General features: G+C 40.2%; 1 protein-coding gene across 2 annotated transcripts in view; it reads right to left on the bottom strand.

The window, feature by feature from the left end:
- The window catches only part of ulk2 (unc-51 like autophagy activating kinase 2), a 52,653-nt gene that overhangs the window by 12,324 nt on the left and 20,576 nt on the right, over positions 1-19,753 (bottom strand). For both annotated transcript variants that reach the window (XM_062959352.1, XM_062959353.1), the window contains 14 exons: positions 19,504-19,677; positions 18,092-18,165; positions 17,868-17,969; positions 17,288-17,346; positions 17,073-17,155; positions 11,614-11,664; positions 9,713-9,801; positions 8,189-8,360; positions 5,880-5,943; positions 4,934-5,080; positions 3,086-3,219; positions 2,495-2,575; positions 1,089-1,384; positions 765-970 (listed from right to left, as the gene is read on the bottom strand). In XM_062959352.1, coding sequence (XP_062815422.1) covers positions 765-970; positions 1,089-1,384; positions 2,495-2,575; positions 3,086-3,219; positions 4,934-5,080; positions 5,880-5,943; positions 8,189-8,360; positions 9,713-9,801; positions 11,614-11,664; positions 17,073-17,155; positions 17,288-17,346; positions 17,868-17,969; positions 18,092-18,165; positions 19,504-19,677 — 1,732 coding nt within the window. The remainder of the gene's footprint in view (positions 1-764; positions 971-1,088; positions 1,385-2,494; positions 2,576-3,085; positions 3,220-4,933; positions 5,081-5,879; positions 5,944-8,188; positions 8,361-9,712; positions 9,802-11,613; positions 11,665-17,072; positions 17,156-17,287; positions 17,347-17,867; positions 17,970-18,091; positions 18,166-19,503; positions 19,678-19,753) is intronic.

The raw sequence follows: 19,753 nt of genomic DNA on the forward strand, positions 1-19,753 counted from the left end.
CGCCCTGAGTCCCCTTCAGGGTGAGAAGGGCGGTATATAAATGTCGCAAATAAATAAATAAATAAATAAATAAGCACTACGTAAGCATTATATATTATTATATTGTACTACACGACTATATTGCAATATTATTAATAACATTGCATATAATATAAATGTACAATTGTAATAGTGTATTATTATTATTACATTGTATTACATTGTATTACATATTATTATTATTATTATTATTATTATTATTATTATTATTATTATTATTATTATTTCCATCATTTCTATCCCGCCCTTCTCACCCAAAAGGACTCAGGGCGGCTTACAAAACTGGCAGAATTCGATGCCAATACACATGAATAAAAAAAGAATAAAAACATAAGCAATTAAATACAGATTTAAAACAATACAAAATACTTGAGCCATTCATCCACAGAACCTTGTACATAAACCTTAGTCCAGACTGAGTCGAAGCCAAGAAAACCTATTCTTTGAACACTTGCTCGCATAGCCAGGTCTTCACTTTCTTTTTAAAACTCAAAAGGGATGGAGCCTGCCAGATGTCACTAAGGAGGGAGTTCCACAACCGAGGAGCCACTACTGAGAAGGCCCTGTCTCCAGGTATTTTGAACTTCAACTCCCACAATTCCCTGTTAGGAATTGTGGGAGTTGGAAGTCCAAAACACCTGGAGGGAGGGACAAAGTTGGCCCATGCCTGGTCTAGAGCTTTTGAAAGCTTGGGAAAATCCAAGAGGCCCCCAAGGCCGTCCTACCTGCCGAAGAGGGCTTTCCCGTGATGCTGCTGCTGCTGGGCTTGGCGCTCGGCTCCCTGCGCCGAATGGAAGTGGGGGAACTCCCGCGCCATTTCGCCCGCCTCTTTGGCTGGTGGGAGCTGGGCTTCGGCAGACCCCGGGCGGGCAAGCAGGCCCACCAGGTTGGAAGAGGCTTGCGTCTTGGGGATCTTGAATGGTGCCGTGGCCTGAAGCGAGGAGACAAACAGGGACCGGAATGGTTCAAGGCAAACATCTCCCCAAAACGGGGGGAAAGGGGTCTCCACCAAAGCTTTCTTGCCACGGGACGCCTCCTGAAGCCCCTACCTTGGTGGGGGAGCCGATGATGGTGGGAAGCGGGGTCTTGAAGAGCCAGTCAGAGCCGCGGGGAGAGGAGCCCGGGTGCTTGGTGGGTGAGGTGCCCAGGCTGACAGGGCGGGGAGGCTGTGTTGGCTGTGGTGGGGGGTGGCCGTGGGCGGCGTACGATGGGCAGACTGGGTCCGAATGCTGCTTCCGGAGCTTCTGCTTGTTCTGGTAGATGTCTGTCAGGGTTGGGGTGTTTTGGAGGCGGGCGCCAGCCATCACCAGGGACTGCGGGGAATGGGAGGCAGGTGCCGGGGAGCCTGCAGAGACAAGGCAGGACAACGACTAACATTATTATATCATCATCATCATCATCCCATATTGAGACACAAGTTATCATTATCATCATCATCATCATCATCATCATCATCTAGAGCTGCAAGGAGACATGGGTAATAAATCTATTATTATTATTATTATTATTATTATTATTATTATTATTATTACTACTACTACTACTACTACTACTATCATCATGACCCCGCCTTGAGCTGTAAGGAGACAGGGAAAATAAATCTATTATTATCATCATCATCATCATCATCATCATCATCACCATCTCCTTGAGCTGCAAGGCGACATGGGTAATAAATCAATTATTATTATTATTTTATTGTATGACACAGCAAACAAGATAGATATGCTGGATTTCGTATCACAAAATCACAAGTCGAACACTTCCCAAATGTCTAGGACTGTGTGATGTATTTTCGGATGATGCATGCAGATCCCAGTCGGGTGGCCTTTTGCAGTTGGCAGATCGTAATTATGTCAATGTCTATTGTTTCCAAATGCCGGCTGAGATCTTTTGGCACGGCATTATTATTATAATTATAATTATTTTATTATGACACAGCAAAGAAGATAGATATGCTGGATTTCGTATCACAAAATCACAAGTCGAACACTTCCCAAGGTCTAGAACTGTGTGATGTATTTTCGGATGATGCATGCAGATCCCAGTAGGGTGGCCTTTTGCAGTTATATAATAATTATTATAATTATTATTACTACTACTACTACTACTATTATCATCATGACCCCGCCTTGAGCTGTAAGGAGACGGGGATAATAAATCTATTATTATTATTATCATCATCATCATCATCACACTGCCTTCAGCCACAACGAGAAACAGTTCATAAATATAATAATAATAAAAATAAAAATAATAATGATGATGATGATAATGGAACATAGTTGGAAAGGAGCCCAAGGGCCACTCAGTCCAAGCCCCTGCCTTGAAGGAACACACAATTCAAGCTCTCCAGGCAGATGGCCATCCATTGCTATTGTTGATAATGATGATGATGATGATGGAATCATAGAGCTGGAAGGGAGCCCAAGGGCCACCCAGTCCCATATCTCACCTGAGGAGTTCCGGCTTCTGGATTCATGCCCTTGAATCTGCCCACAACAGCAGTGGCCTAGTTGCTCAGGTATGGTGCCAACTGGAAGGGGAAAAGACGGAAGTGGGATGAAAAAAATAAGTATTTAGGATGATTTTGCTTTAAAAGAAAACACCTGGCACAACAAATACACCCAAACTATATTGTATTGGTTTCATAGTGAGCTGCTTTGGGCCTCTTTTTGAGACAAAGCGAGATACAAATAGTAACAACAACAATAATAATAATAATAATAATAATTGTGTGTGTGGTATGTATTAGTATTGTATTATTATTACTATTATTATTACTATGTTTAATTGTATTTTTAACTTGAGGCTAAGCCCAAGGTTAGAAAGGAAGAGAAGGAGAAGGCGATAAAACCAAGTCTCCCTTGAAGTACAAATACAGGAGCGATGGACATTTCAATCCTTTTTTCCCCTGCATCATGGAGAGGAACAGGGTGTATTTTATGTGTTTACACTGTCTATGGGGATGCCAAGGCTGCCTTCTAGGGGAGTGGTGCCGCAAAACGAAGCCTGTAGCAACATCAAGGGGGATTTCAGGACTTACCAAGGGGCGAGGGGGAATACGGCCGGGAAGAGGAGCCTGTGGAGAGCCTGCGCCCGTCGGCTGGCACCGGAGAGCAGGAGCCCGTCTTCAGGAAGCCCATGGGGCTGGTGTTTGAGCGCCGCACCACGCCGGACCTGGAAGCAAGAGGAGAGCCGCTCGAGTTCCCCAGAGTCTACACCAACCAAGGGCTGGACCACCATGGCCTCCCCGCCTCCCCACTCAAGTCGCTTCTGGTGTGAAGAATATAATACTAATAATAATACAATATAATATAGTGTATATTACATGTAATATTGCTAATAATACTGCAGTATAGTGATGTAGTTCAATATAGTAATATTTAATACTAATATTGTGTATGCGAAGAATATATATTGTATGTGCATATAATATTGATCATAATATTGTAATACAATATAACACTAATTATACAATATAATAATTTTATAGTATAAATTACATGTAATATTACTAATAATATTGCAGTATAGTGGTATAGTTCAACATAGAAATATAAAATACTAATATTGTGTATACTAATATTATATATTGTATGTCCATATAATATTGATCATAATATTGTAATATAATGTAACACTAATAATACAATATAATTATTTTATAGTATAAATTACATGTAATATTACTAATAATATTGCAGTATAGTGGTATAGTTCAATATAGCAATATATAATACGAATATTGTGTATACTAATACAGTAGAGTCTCACTTATCCAACACTCGCTTATCCAATATTCTGGATTATCCAACACATTTTTGTAGGCAATGTTTTCAATAAATCATGATATTTTGGTGCTAAATTCGTAAATACAGTAATTACTACATAGCATTACTGTGTATTGAATTACTTTTTTTCTGTCAAATTTGTTGTATAACATGATGTTTTGGTGCTTAATTTGTAAAATCATAACCTAATTTAATGTTTAATAGGCTTTTCCTTAATCTCTCCTTATTATCCAACATATTCGCTTATCCAACGTTCTGCTGGCCCATTTACGTTGGATAAGCGAGACTCTACTGTATATATTGTATGTGCAAATAATATTGATCATAATATTGTAATACAATATAACACTAATAATACAATATAATACTTTTATAGTATATATTACATATAATTTTACTAATAATATTGCAGTATAGTGGTATAGTTCAATATAGCAATGTATAATACTAGTATTGTGCTATGTTAACAATATAATATATTGTATGTGCATATAATAGGTAAAGGTAAAGGTTTCCCCTGACATTAAGTCCAGTCATGTCTGACTCTGGGGATTGCTGCTCATCTCCATTTTTAAGCCAAAGAGACGGCGTTGTCCATAGACATCTCCAAAGTCATGTGACCAGCATGACTGCATGGAGCGCCGTTACCATCCCGCCAGAGCGGTACCTATTGATCTACTCATGTTTGCATGTTTTCGAACTGCTAGCTTAGCAGAAGCTGGAGCTAACAGCGGGCACTCACTCCGCTCCCCGGATTCGAACCTGTGACCGTTTGGACTGCAAGTTCAGCAGTTCAGCGCTTTAACACACTGCGCCACCGGGGGCATATAATATTGATCATAATATTGTAATACAATATGACACTAATAATAATACAATATAATAATTGTATATTATATATATATTACAGGTAATATTACTAACAGTATCGCAGTATAGAGGTATCATACAATATAGTAATATATGATACTAATATTGTGCTATGCTAATAATTTTATATAGTGTATATACATATAACTTGTAAGCCGCTCTGAGTTCCCTTTGGGGTGAGAAGGGCGGGATATAAAGGTCATAAGGGAAGACCGAGTGGAGGGTCTCACCTGGGGGAGCCATGGGGGTTGGAGCTGGGGCTGGCGGCAGCAGCGGAGGTCAGGTTCTGCTCGATGCGCTGGTAGTTGCGCAGCTGGGTGGGTACCGGGATGGGTGCTGTCTCACTGCGGGGGGAGACAGCGGGGGGCTGGCAGGGCCTGCGGTGGAAGAGGAAGCAGAAAGGGGTCAGCACAGGTTTGGGAAGCGGCTCTACATCCCTGAAAGACAGCTTCAAAACAAAGCCTTGTTTAAAAAAAACCACGGCTGAGCTAACAGGAAGTTCAGGGGTAATGCTTTGCTTGCTTGCTTGCTCAAGGCCGGTTGGAGGAAAACAGCTTATGTAAAGCCTCGCTGAGTAGATACACCAAGCAAAGGTTAAGCCCCAGAGCTCGGCATGCCTGCCTTGGAGGCTTTTGCAACACAATGGAGTCTTCTCAGGTTTCTTCTCCTGCTGGGGTGGCTCAAATGGTGCAACAATGCAACCCCGTCAATACCATTTCTGCTTAACTCTGGGATCCCAAAAGTCATTGAGGCTTTCAGGGTTCTCGTATATAGACAGTCCATTCATTGGAACTCTGGCTGGCTGTTGGCGACGGAGAGACAAATCTCCCCCCCTCCTGATGGGGACATGTAGCTTTCATTCTTTGGCACAAGGCTCCTCACCTTCCTAAACTACATTTCCCAGAGTTCTGTGCTTTCTCCATCTCTTTCCCAGTGAGCTCTGCTTCCTCCCTGCTGCTTCCCTCTCCTCGTGGTGAGAGGCCATTATTAATTTAAAGACACAGAGCAGTTAAGGGAGATAGGAGTTGGGATCAACGGGCATGAAAATCTTTCCCAAATCCTTGCAAAGGAAGCAATAGCGGAGCCAAGGCCTCGGCCACTGACAGCAAAGATTGAGCCGGACTTCAATGTCTCCTATTGTATCTTGACAACAAAGAGAAACGTCTGAACGCTTACCCTCCTCCGCACATCAGGAACTCACTCGATGCCCTCCGTCCAGTGGCCGCCAGAGGCATATCATCTATTTTGGGGGGGGGGGGAGGGGGGAGAGAAAAGGCAGATATTATTGCAGGAAATGCAAAAAATGACATAGAAAGTAAAACTGCACAAGGGTTTGAACCTGAAGGTGTTCCCAGCACAGCGATACAATCCTCCTCCAATCTCTCTTCCCCAGAGTTATCTGGGCATCAAGGGATGCAATATTGACAAATCATTGGAAAAAGCAGGAGTATTGATAATAATATTATGATGTAATACAATGTAATAATAATAATAATAATACACTATTATAATTGTATATTTATATTACATGTAATATTACTGATAATATTGCAATATAGTCATATAGTACAATATAATAATATATAATGCTTATATAGTGCTTATATTAATAATATAATATATTGTATGTACAGTAGAGTTTCACTTATCCAACATAAACAGGCCGGCAGAACGTTGGATAAGTGAGTATGTTGGATAATAAGGAGGGATTAAGGAAAAGTATTAAACATTAAATTAGGTTATGATTTTACAAATTAAGCACAAAAACATCATGTTATACAACAAATTTGACAGAAAAAGTAGTTCAATACATGGTAATGCTATGTAGTAATTATTGTATTTACGAATTTAGTACCAAAATATCATGTCGCATTGAAAACACTGTCTACAAAAATGTGTTGGATAATCCAGAATGTTGGATAAGCGAGACTCTACTGTATATATAACTTATAAGCTGCCCTGAGTCCCCTTCGGGGTGAGAAGGGCAGGATATAAATGTCGCTAATAATAATATTGATAATAATATTACAATGTAATACAATGCAATATAATAACAATACACTATTTATTACAGGGGTCCCCAAACTAAGGCCCGGGGGCCGGACGCGGCCCTCCAAGGTCATTTATCTGGCCCCCACCCTGAGTTTTATAATATAATATTTTATATCAGTTTTAATACAATATATTGTATATACATATAATATTGATAATAATATTATGTTATACAATATAATACTAATAATAATACCATATAATAATATTAATTATATGTTATATATTACATATTATATAATAGTATAGTGGTATAGTTCAATATAGTAATATATAATGCTAATATTGTGCTATGCTAATAATATAATATATTGTTTGTACGTACAGCTGCTTTGAGTCCCCTTCTGGGTGAGAAGGGTGGGATATAAATGTAGTAAATAAATGCAGTAAATAAATAATTTTAGACTTAGGCTCGGCCAAAGTCTGAAATGTCTTGAAGGCACATAACAACAACAATCCTAATTAACTTGACTATCTCATTGGCCAGTAGCAGGCCCACACTTTCCATTGAAATTCTGATAGGTTTATGTTGGTTAAAATTGTTTTTATTTTTAAATATTGTATTGTTCTTTCATTGTTCTTGTTGTTTTTTTTACACTACAAATAAGACATGTACAGTGTGCATTGGAATTTGTTTGTATTTTTTTTTCAAATGATAATCCGGCTCCTCAACAATCTGAAGGATTGTGGACCGGCCCTCAGATTAAAAAGTTTGAGGACCCCTGATTTATTACATGTACTATTACTAATAATATTGCAATATAGTTGTATAGTACAATACCTATATATATAAAAGGGTAATGAAATTTCGGCCTAGGACAAAACAACAAAACTACACATCCCAGAAACACTAAACTTGGCAGCACAACCCCTCATCCATGCCTCTACGTTCATACAACAAAAAGCTCCAGCTACTTCGGAAAACGGCCAGGCTTTGAGACTGCAAGGCTATTCACTGCTATTCCACCTGGTCAACAAAGGATTCCCATAAGCCACAGCAACGCATGGCCGGGCAAAGCTAGTAATAATATATAATGCTTATATAGTGCTTATATTGTGCTATACTAATAATATAATATATTGTATGTATATATAACTTCTAAACCGCCATGAGTCCCCTTCGGGATGAGAAAGGCGGGATATAAATGTTGCTAATAAATAAATATATTCAACACCTTACCTCTGTCCCCTTTCTTCCAAAAAGTAAACAATGCTCAGCTCCGGGATAATGGAGCAGATGATGCAGTAGGGGAAATGAAGCACCAAATAGGTGAAGAGGCATCACAGGAATATCTGGCTACTCCAAATGCATTTGAGTCAGACAAACTACATCCAAGGGTATCCAATGCTGGGAGTGACAGTCAAACTGTATCTGGAGGGCTGGATTATCCCCCCACAAGTGTGCGAGCAAACACAACTGTGTTGGGCCTTACATGATTGGTCGGAAGAGATGTTGTGCGGAACCAGGACAAAGTCGTCAGTGTCGCAGGAGGAGTTCTTGCTACTGGTGCTGGCGGACTCTTTGGAGACCTGGAGGAAATTTGGCGGCCCCAGCGGAGGGGAGGAGAGGGCATCCTCCTGGATGTGCTGCATGTCGGGAAGCGACTGGAGGGAAAAGGTGGAATTAGAGGAGCAACGGGAGACGGGAGACAACTCTTCCTTGGGGGAAAAAGAAGCCCCACTTAAGCTCCGTGACACCAACTTCATTACAGAATATCAGATGCTAACTGATGGGTCAATTGTTAAGAAACTATAACAGAAAAAAGAACAATATCAATGATATAGAAATTATAGAAGCACACACACACAAATATAAATATACATATATATATACATACATATACATACATACATACATATATATATATATATATATATGAGTGTGTGTGTGTATATGAATGTGTTTACATATGTATATATGAAGTGAGGAAGGTTAGATGATGGACCAAGCTAACGAGTAGTTATATTTGTGTGTGTGTGTATGTGTGTGTGTGTGTGTGTGTGTGTGTGTGTATGTATGTATGTATGTATGTATGTGTGTATATATATATATATATATATATATATATATATATATATATATATTATACATATTAAGTATATTATGTTTTTAGTTGTGGGCCGCTTTGAGTCTCCGTATGGAGAGAAAAGGCAGCATATAAAATAAATAAATAAATAAATAAAATAAAATAAAAATAAGATACAGAAATGAAATATTATTATTAAAAGTAAGGAAAATAGAAAATTTAACATGTAAGTAAAGTGATAAACTAGAAGAAATATTAATGGTATAGGCCCAGCGGAGAAGAGAAGAAAAAGATGGACAATAGAAGAGAAAAGAAGATCAATGAAAAAGACAAATGGAATGAAAAAAGGGAAGAAAAAACCTAATTCCTTTTGTTTCTCCTAAGCAAAACACACCGTGAACAGAATTGCTTTAAAATACAGAAATATGTATAACAATACCCTCCCCTTCCTCATTCTTAAATGTACATTAGACTGATGAATAGACCTAACTTATGAACAAAACTCCATAAACAATTTCCTTGGCCTTCCCAGCCGCCATGGTATACAAATGACAAAATGACATAAATACACATAACTTGCCCTATCTCCCCGAGGGGACATAATAATAATAATAATAACCATGTCGCAAAAGGATGCGTTGTCTCAAAAAGCACATCACCCACATGACACAATTAGAAAGCTCTACTGTATGGTAGATCTTTATGTCTTTTGGAATATCACAAAACGGGAGGCATGGATGGGGGAACCTCTAAATCCCAGTATCCCTTTCCTGGGAGATGGAGCTCTAAAAACACAAGAAAGGCCAACAACTCTCCGGTAGCCCTGGGATGAACAAGGATGCGATCTACGAGCTGAAGACCTTTTATTGAGCTTGAAATATGCTTCCAGGGCTAACCTGCAAGGGAAGGAAACGTCAGAATGGAACTTACTGGGGGAGAAGCAAAGCGGCAGGAAGGAGAGCTCCCGCAAGAGCTGCCAGACACCGAACCCGTGTATGCTGGCACAGGAACGGGGCATGCTGGGGAGAGAAGCGATGGAAACAACATACAGATAAATACTAGAGCTGTGCGATCGATGAAAATTTTCCCTCGTTCTTACAGCTATCGGGGTGAAACTTGCTACAATGGTAGAAGACAGTTACCGCCATTAGCGCATTACATTTCAGAACGTTTCACCCATTCACAGATTTTGAGGGATTTTTCCAAAGATTTTATAAACAAAAATTTAAAAAACTACAGGAGCGATCTCCTTGAATTTTCTGTACAATGACAAAAGATAACAGGGCATCATTTCCCCCCCCAAAACTTTCAGAAAGTTTTTCAATTGAATTCCGCCACAGTTCTGAGTCCTTCAGTTTACAGTTAATTTTCTCTTTCCATACTTCTAACAGGGTGGGTTTCATATCATATTGGTTATCTATTAGTTTGTTATATATGAATCCCACAATTCCCTTCCCTTTCTCTGTTTTCCATTGTAATATTGGATCTAAATCTGTCTCAGGACCTTCCTTTTTCTTCCATTCTTAGCCATAACAACCAATTGCTTGACCCACATTTGTTTCCCAGTATTTTGTTGTTCCATCCAAATTTCAGAGATCCCCTATTTTTGTTTATACCATTTTTATTTAAACTTATTATCACTTTTCCATATATCTGATCTTTTTATTATCTAGTATTCCTATTGGAGAGTTGTTCAATGGGAGTTTGTTAAGTCAAGAAATAAAGAAAATAAAAGGAAGGCCATTATCTTCGACATTAGAATGCCTACAGAACCTCTCTTATACATGTACAGTAGAGTCTCACTTATCCAACATAAACGGGCCGGCAGAACGTTGGATAAGCGAAAATGTTGGATAATAAGGAGGGATTAAGGAAAAGCCTGTTAAACATCAAATTACATTACGATTTTACAAATTAAGCACCAAAACCATCATGTTTTACAACAAATCAACAGAAAAGGCAGTTCAATACATGGTAGCGTTATGCAGTAATTACTGTATTTATGAATTTAGCACCAAAACATTGCGATACAGTAGAATCTCACTTATCCAACATTCTGGATTATCCAATGCATTTTTGTAGTCAAAGTTTTCAATACATCGTGATATTTTGGTGCTAAATTAATAAATGAAGTAATTACTACATAGCATTACTGCACATTGAACTACTTTTTCTGTCCAATTTGTTGTATAACATGATGTTTTGGTGCTTAATTTGTAAAATCATAACCTAATTTGATGTTTAATAGGTTTTTCCTTCATCCCTCTTTATTATCCAACATATTCGCTTATCCAACGCTCTGCCGGCCCGTTTATGTTGGATAAGTGAGACTCTACTGTATATTGAAAAAAATTGACTAAAAAAACTTTGGCTACTAACAAATTGACTACAAATAAAGATAGAATTTCATAAAATGAACTTATAGTAGCAACTTTGTCGGAAATTCAATCCATAAAAAGTTCAATCTTTGCTGCCTAGAGAAACAGCTGTGGATTGGGATGGGAGGCAAACTGCGTTGGATAATCCAGAATGTTGGATAAGCGAATGTTGGATAAGTGAGACTCTACTGTATAAGGAATTGGTATCTCCAAATGGCCAAAGCTTGCGAGGAGATCTCAGAGTGCGTTATGCCAAAGCTTGGAAAGGTCCAACTTGTAAAAAAAATCCATGTTCTGGGTTAAACCAGAAAAGTTGTGATCATCACAGAGGAATAAAAAATATTTTTGGAGACATTTATACCCTCCTAAATATTGGGTAAAAGGTCAGAGATATCAAGCCTTTCAGATGTGAATTTATCTCCCGGGGGAAAGAAAAGTGAATGTCAGACTTACACTTTTTGACCGTCGAAACCTGATCCAGGAATGGGTGGTTGAAGAAGGCTTCTGCAAAAGAGAAAGGAGACCGCAAAAGCCTCAGCGCGGGAAGGAGGCCCACATTTGCCGTCAGATCGATCCCCTTTCCCCAAGCAAGGCCTTCGGAAGAGCTCATGAAAGATTAAAAAGGAGAGGGAGAAACGCTTGCCGTCATTCTTAAAGAAGAGGCACCCCAGACAGGTACTTAAGAAGCCCTTTGGCTCCGTATCCTGGAAGCCGCAACTGTGTTTAAATGAAATGCTGCTCTCTCCTCGAGAAGAAAGGCCAAGGGAGCAAGATTCCTCCCACCTCCTCTTACCTTTCCGTATTCAGCAGGATTGCATATATATATATATATACAGTGCGTTCCCAGAACAGAGAAGAAATTGCATGTTAGGTTAGTCTCTCATTGGGTTTTCGTGAAAGGTTTCTATAGAGCTTGTTTTGGACTTCAAATCCCAGAATCCCTAGCCATTGGCTGAATTAAACCAACCAGTCAGTCGGTTTTGCATTCATGTCAATGTTTTGTTCTTCGGAAGTAGGCATTGAACTGCAGTGTTGTCAAAGTGCTTGGGATTTAGACGAGCAGTTTCCATATATATGGACACACACACACACACACACACAAGACTCTCTCTCTCTCTCTCTCTCTCTCTCTATATATATATATATATATATATATATATAACCCCCAAATTTGTAATCTGCATAATTATGGTTTTCCTTGTCTTTGAATAAAAATGACTTACACCTATCTATTTATCTATATCAAAAATGTCCCGGGTACGTATCTATTTGAAAGGCTGCTGCTAGGCAAAACACTATGTCACAGAATTGGCTGTCGTTAGGTGAAGTGGCCCTCTGTGACGTCACTGGCTCAGGTGCTGTTAGGTGAAGTGACCCCATGTGATGTTATTGGATCAGCTGCCGTTAGCTGAAGTGGCCCTCTGCGATGTTGCTAGATTGGCTGCTGCTAGGTGAAGTGGCCCTCTGTGATGTTGCTAGATTGGCTGCTGCTAGGTGAAGTGGCTCTCTGTGATGTCACTGGATTGGCTGTTGCTAGATGAAGTGGCCCCTTGTGGTGTTTCTGGATTGGCTGTCACTAGGTGAAATCACCCTCTGTGATGTTGCTGATTGGCTGCTGCTAGGTGAAGTGGCCTCCTGTGATGTTATTGGTTGGTTTGCTGGATTGGCTGCTGCTAGGTGAAGTGGCCCCCTCTGATGTCACTAGTGTATGAAGGGAAGGGAGAAAGAAAAAAGAAAAAGGAAAAGGAAGGAAGGGGGAGAAAGAAAAAGGAGGGCAGGAAGGAGGAAAGAGAAAAGGAAAGGTTATGAAGGAAGAGAAGGAAAAAAGGAGAAAGGTGTGCAATGCTGGGTATATATACACCAGTGCAGTGGTTCTCAACCTGTGGTTCCCCAGGTGTTTTGGCCTACAACTCCTAGAAACCCCAGCCAGTTTACCAGCTTAGGATTTCTGGGAGTTGAAGACCAAAACATCTGGGGACCCACAGGTTGGGAACCACTGCTCTAGTGTATGTGTATATATATGCATATATGCATGTGTGTGCACACACACCACTCTTTTGCCATTCCTGTTTTTCCAACCAAAAACCGACCTACCTTGGAAGCACTGGGCCACAAACAGGGTGTTCCTAAGTGTCAATATTCCAGAACATCCTAATACAATATTCACCAGACAGTCGGTGTTTTATTTCTGTGCAAACACAGATAACCTCTCGACCCTGACCTTGCAGGGGGAGAAAAGGTGACTCCCAACAGGACTGGGAAAGACAAATGCTGCTGGGAGGAGGAGGAGAAGGAGGACGAGGACAAGGAGGAGGGCAGGGATTGGCCGGACGTTCTCGGTCACGAGAGGAACCTGTCTGGGCCTACAGATCACGAGGCTCGGGGTCAGGAACACCACGTTCCACAATCAGGGGCGGAAAAGTCCCAACCAGCTCCTGGAACACAGCTGTGGGGCTGAAGAGAGAAGCGGGGCAACGGTGGACATCGGAAAGCGAACTCGGCTCTGGGGGGAGGCCTCTCCCAAGTTATTGATTAATTTGAGTAATGGTCCATTGAATTCTCCTAGTGTTTACTCCAAGTCGCTTCCAAATGCACTGTCCATCCACCTTATTCTTTCCTCTCTGTCCTTCCTTCTTTCCTCCCTTCCTTTATACCCTCTTCCTTCCATCTCCCTTTCTTTCCATCCCTCCTTCCTTCTGTTCTTCCATCATTGCTTCTTTTCATTCTTCCATCCTTCTTTCCTCCCTTCCTTTATCCCTTTCTTCAATCCATCCCTCCTCCCTTCTTCTTTCCATCCTTTCTTCTTCCTTCTCTACTTTTTTTCTCCCTCCCTCCATCCTGTCAATCCCTTCCATCATTCTGTCTTTCCATTTCTCCTTTAATAATAATAATAATAATAATAATAATAATAATAATAAGGTGATACGAAATCCAGCATATCTATCTTGTTTGCTGTGTCATAATAAAATAATAATAAGTATATTTATATCTCGCCTCCATCTCCCCCGAAGGGGACTTGGGGCGGCTTACAGCAAAATCAAAATACAAGCAATGATAAAATATGAAATATCAAAGGACAACAACAAAAACAAGTAATAAATTATACACAATAGGCGAAAAAACACAACACAGAATTAAAACATCAAATTAAAAACAATGAGGTTGCAATAGTGGATAAGCAAGGTGCACATTATGAGTAACAAATTCGTAAATAGATAAAAGTGCATTTCATCAATTCCCCCATTCTATCCATCCATCCTTCCGTCCAGCCCTCCTTCTTTCCTTCCATTCCTCCTTCATTCCTTCCTTCCTTCTGTGTCCACCCTTCCTTCCTTCCATTATTCTACCATTGCTATTTTCTTCCCTTCCTTCCATCTTTCCTCCTTTCCTTCTGTCCATCCCTTCTTCCTTCTGTCCCTCCTTTATGCTTTCCTTCCTTCCGTTCTTCCATCATTCCTTCTTTCCATCTATCCTTCTTTCTTTCCACCCTTTCTTCCTTCTCTCCTTCTTTCCTCTCTCTTCTGTCAACCGCTCCTTCCATCATTCCTTCTTTCCAACTTTCCTTCTTTCTTTCCACCCTTTCTTCCATCTCTCCTTCTTTCCTTTCTCTACTGTCAACCGCTCCTTCCATCATTCCTTCTTTCCATCTATCCTTTTCTTTCCACCCTTTCTTCCTTCTCTCCTTCTTTCCTCTCTCTCCTGTCAACCGCTCCTTCCATCATTCCTTCTTTCCATTCCTCTTTACTTTGTCCCTTTCTTCCTTTATCTCTTCCTTATAATAATAATAATGATAATAATAATACTTTATTTATACCCCGCCACCATCTCCCCGTGGGGACTCAGGGCGGCTCACGACCGTTACAAAAGTAACAGCGCAAATACATTAAACAATATACACAGTTTAAAACACAAGAAGATGTCAATCCCTCCCTCCATCATTCCTTCGTTCCCTTCCTCCTTTCATCAATCCCCTTTCCATCCATACTTCCTTCCCTTTCTTTTTTCCAACTGCTTTGCATCCCAGTCAAGAGATAAAAGTGGGATATAGATAAATAAAATAATAACCAATAATAACATTAACTGTCCAGAACAGAGCAGCATGCCATTGGGTGTCTGTCCTGTTTTTAGTACAAGCCTTCCCACTGTTAATGTTTTACAAGGTAGTGTTTGAACTGGACAGACGCTTTAATGCGTTTTGAAACTGTGCTTCTCTCGCGGTTTTTTTGGTGCCTTGTTTTTAAGTCATGCTGCGAGCCACTCCGAATCCCATTTGGGGTGAAGTGTCTACCAAAAATGTCACCAACAGCAACACAAAGAGCTCTCTCTTTGGAGAAATTAAAATATAGGCAACGGGAAGAGGCAGAGAAAGGATGAAAAACTCACACAAGTCGGAGCAAAAGAAATCCTAGAAGGCAAGAGGGAAAAGTAACTTTTCTTTGGCAGGAGAAACCTCCAAGATGACAATTGCTCAGGCCATGTTATGATGGGGAAAGCCATTAATAGTCCGACAGGTTATTTTCAGACTGACTGTGGGCTTTTTCCTTCCTTTCCTTCCACAATCATTAACACAATGACTCGAACAGGTTGTCCTTATGCTATCACTCTTTCGTGTGTATTTGCATATCATTCTCTTTCCTCAGAAATCCTGGCTTATATAAGCGGGCCAATGCCATTTACCACCAGGAAGACAGCCAAGAGCAGGAGGAAGCAGGCTTATTGCTCTTCGTCTCCTGCCCTTTTCTTTTTCAACAAAGCAAAACCTCCGTCAAGGAAATCAATTTGGATGCTGACAGCAGCTCTCTTCTCACCCAAAGAGGAAGGAAATGGCAAAACCTCCTCCGAAGCAATCGTGAAACTCAATGCGGTGTAGCAAAACACGAGTGTCAGGCTGGGATTCCAATCCCCACTAAGACAAGTCACACTCTCTCAGCCTTAAAAGGAGACCGCTTGTACTGCCCATTTTAGGGAGCATTCGACAATATATTTCCGGTTTAGGGAGCATTTAACAATATACTTTCCATTTTAGGGAGTATTCGACAATCTATTTCCCATTTTAGGGAGGATTTGACAGTATATTTCCCATTTTAGGAAGCATCCGACAATATATTTCCCATTTTAGGGAGCATTCGACAATATATTTCCCATTTTAGGGAGGTAAGGGGAGATAGTAGTCCAGAAGATGTTTGATCCAGCTGTATAAAAGCTGTGTCTTGCCACTTTTATCTTCTTCAACCTATTTTCTCATTATTTTCTATTATCTAAAAGGAATTCTGAGCAGCAGCAGCCACAAAAAGGTGGTGATGTAATGTACAACCGTTGGTCTTAATTTTATAAAATAACTAGTATAAAATAACTATTATTATTGACACAACGACATAGTATGACACAGCAAACAAGATAGGTATGATGGATTTCATATCACAAAATCACATGTCGAACACTTCCCAAGCGTCTAGGATCGTGTGATGTATTTTCGGATGATGTGCACAGATCCCAGTAGGGTGGCCTTTAAATAACTATTATTATTATTATTATTATTATTATTATTATTATTATTATTATTATTATTATTATTGATACCCTGCTTTTTCTCTCCCAAAAAAGAGACACAAAGCGGCTTACAGCCAAACCAATTACAATGCCATGCAAATTATCCTCTGTATTGTGATCTTGGGCACAGCCTTAGAAAGAAAGCAAGGGGCAACTTCCTCTTGCCAAAAATAAATCTCATATTGTAACGCCGTAAATCAGAGTCAACTTGAAAGCATGCAGCGACAACAACAAAACATTCTAAGACAGAAAACAATACCACAACTTCTGAACAGTCACCCCTAAAGAAGAGCACTGTGTGATTTGAAAGATTAGTGGTTTACTGACTGACCCAAAGAAGCAAAAGACATCTTAAAACTTACCGAAGTCCATTCTGTCCTTCTGGTTTCTCTGGAGCAAAGCCAGCAGCAAGTCGGCCAGGTACGGAGAGGTTTCCCTGGGGACGCTGAAGGTAAAAAGAAAAGGAACAGAACATTTATTTTACGAAGAGTGTTAGGAAAGAGGGACGGAAATTACGGAACAGATAAACATGTTGCCCCTTTTCCCCAGATTTAGACTGGATTCCCCAGATACCTACCTGGGGATCAGATTTCTGTTCTTTTCGTAAAACATCCTTAAATCTTGTGGACTATTGGCCTGCAAAAGGGAAGAGAGATACAATTTGGTAAAAAAGACACTCAGTTCAAGCAGATCACAAGAAGGAGAAATAAAAGAGAACCAGGGTTTGCAGGGAATCAAATAGCGATACTCTTGGAAGTTATTTCCCACATTTCAAACCATGATTTGCAGGAAATCAAACAGCATTCATCTTGGAAGATATTCCGCAGATATCGAATCAGGGTTTGGAGAGAATCAAATAGTATTCATCTTGAATGTTATTCCCCAAATTTCAAACTATGGTTTGTAGGAAATCAAATGGCGTTCATCTTAGAGGTCACTTCCTACATTTCATTCAATCCAGGGTTTGCAGGGAATATGCTAGCATTCATCTTGGAATATATTCCCCAGATTTCAAACCAGGGTTTGCAGGGAATCAAATAGCATTAATCTTGGAGGTCATTCCCCTTCTTAGATACTATGGTTTGCATTGCTGAACAGAACATGCCAATATGACAGGCTAGGCTCTCCAATGAGTAGAAGAGCATCATAAGTTGTACCTGAAATGGGGGCTTTCCAACCAGACACTGGTAGATCACTGTCCCAATGCTCCAAAGGTCAGCTTTTGCATCATAGTGCTGTGACATGATGACTTCGGGAGCCTGGAAAAGACAAAGCAGGACTCAGCAGAGAGATTTGACCCCTTTTCTTGTTATTATTCCACAAAGTGCAACCAATAGCAAACTCATTCCAACGCGAGTAAAAACGATGTGCCGTCGCTTACCATATACATAGGGGAACCGCAGAGGGTGGCTGCCATCATGTTGCTCTGGAGATAGCGGGCAAAGCCAAAGTCAGCTGTTGAAAGAGAAGAAAATTAGAACGAGAGGAAAAACGACACAAGGTAATGTAACCCTTGGCCAAATTATCTCGAGTGTGTTGGGTAAGTTCAAAAAAGAAAATATATATATTTAAGAAGGCAAAGAAACAGCAACAATTTTAGCAGATCAGAAACTTCCTGAGCCTAACAGTTGAGCAAATGAGCTTCAGCAACTGACAGGAGCAAAACTTGAAAAGTTATAAAAGTCCTTGTTTAAAGAACTACATTTTCTATATAGAAAAGTTCTATATAACTATCTAATTACACTCTATAACAGATTTATTTTGTTCCTGGGTTTAAAATATCCTTTCCTAATCGGTTCTATCATAAAAACATGGAAAAGGTGTATTAAACTGCAAGAGAGGGACACCCTGCAGCAGGTTTTGCTCTAGGTTTTCAATGAATATCTCATAGTCACAACCAATTTGACATGGTTTGTGGCACAGCAACGAAGTTTCTGGAGTAGAACAACTCCTTTCAAAGTAAGGACTTCATAAATAAACAGGAAATAACACTTTCAAACCAGGAACACATGTTGTTATTGAGGCCCTTTCCACATTGCCCTATATCCCAGGATCTGATCCCAGATAATCTGCTTTAAACTGGACTATATGAAACCCTGGGATAAACAGATAATCTGAGATCAGATCCTGGGATATAAGGACAGTGTGGAACAGATCATAGTGTTATCTATCACTCTAGAGACATCTCGTGTCTCTCCATGCTCACAGGTGAAGAGCACAATGGAGGACTCAGGGGCGTGTCCCTGCAAAGTATCAGTCTAACAAATAGAAATAGAAGATAATAGAGACACAGGCAGACACACGGGGCAAAGGAAAAACCAAGTAAAATCCTCAACGAGGACTACAAACTTGTGAAAAATATGGGTGAGTTCCAACAGACTGAGCAGACTGAGAATCGTAACCTCAAAGCCCGCCGAGCGCACTTGCCTATCTTGATGAAATGCTGCTCTCTAGCTGATTTTAGGAAAGAACTAAACACCTGGATGTGGAAGCTGGCTTTCGAAAATGGTTGACTACTTGCATTATGATGGTGGTCTTTTAGCCTTGTCAATACCTATCTGTTTTAAACTGGTTTTGCCTCCACAGTGCAATATGTTTTTAAACCCAGTGCCATTTTTAATCATAGAATCACATATATGTTTAAATCCATTCATCCAAGATCCTCAGACGTGAATCTTAGTTCAGACCATGTGAAATCATTGTACTTATTCATTACATACTTGCACACATAACCATATATTTAGGGTTTTTCTATTGAGAACCGTATCCTCAATAGCCAATGAGCACACTTGCCTATCTTGATGCGGATGCCACTGAGACTGGACTTCCTGCGATTGGCATAGGAGAGGAGGATGTTTTGTGGCTTCAGATCCCTGTGGATGATTCCTTTCCCGTGGAGGATGCGCATAGCAGCCGCGATCTGCTGCAGGAAGACGCGGATGGTGTCTTCGCTCAAAGTGCCTTTGGCTGCAGCAGGATAAAAACAACAATCAGTGTCAACACTTTCAGAGATCTGTCCTTCAGAAGCTACCAGGAAAAGTTC

The sequence above is a fragment of the Anolis carolinensis genome, unplaced genomic scaffold (genome assembly GCF_035594765.1).
Source record: "Anolis carolinensis isolate JA03-04 unplaced genomic scaffold, rAnoCar3.1.pri scaffold_7, whole genome shotgun sequence".
Lineage (NCBI taxonomy): Eukaryota > Metazoa > Chordata > Lepidosauria > Squamata > Dactyloidae > Anolis > Anolis carolinensis.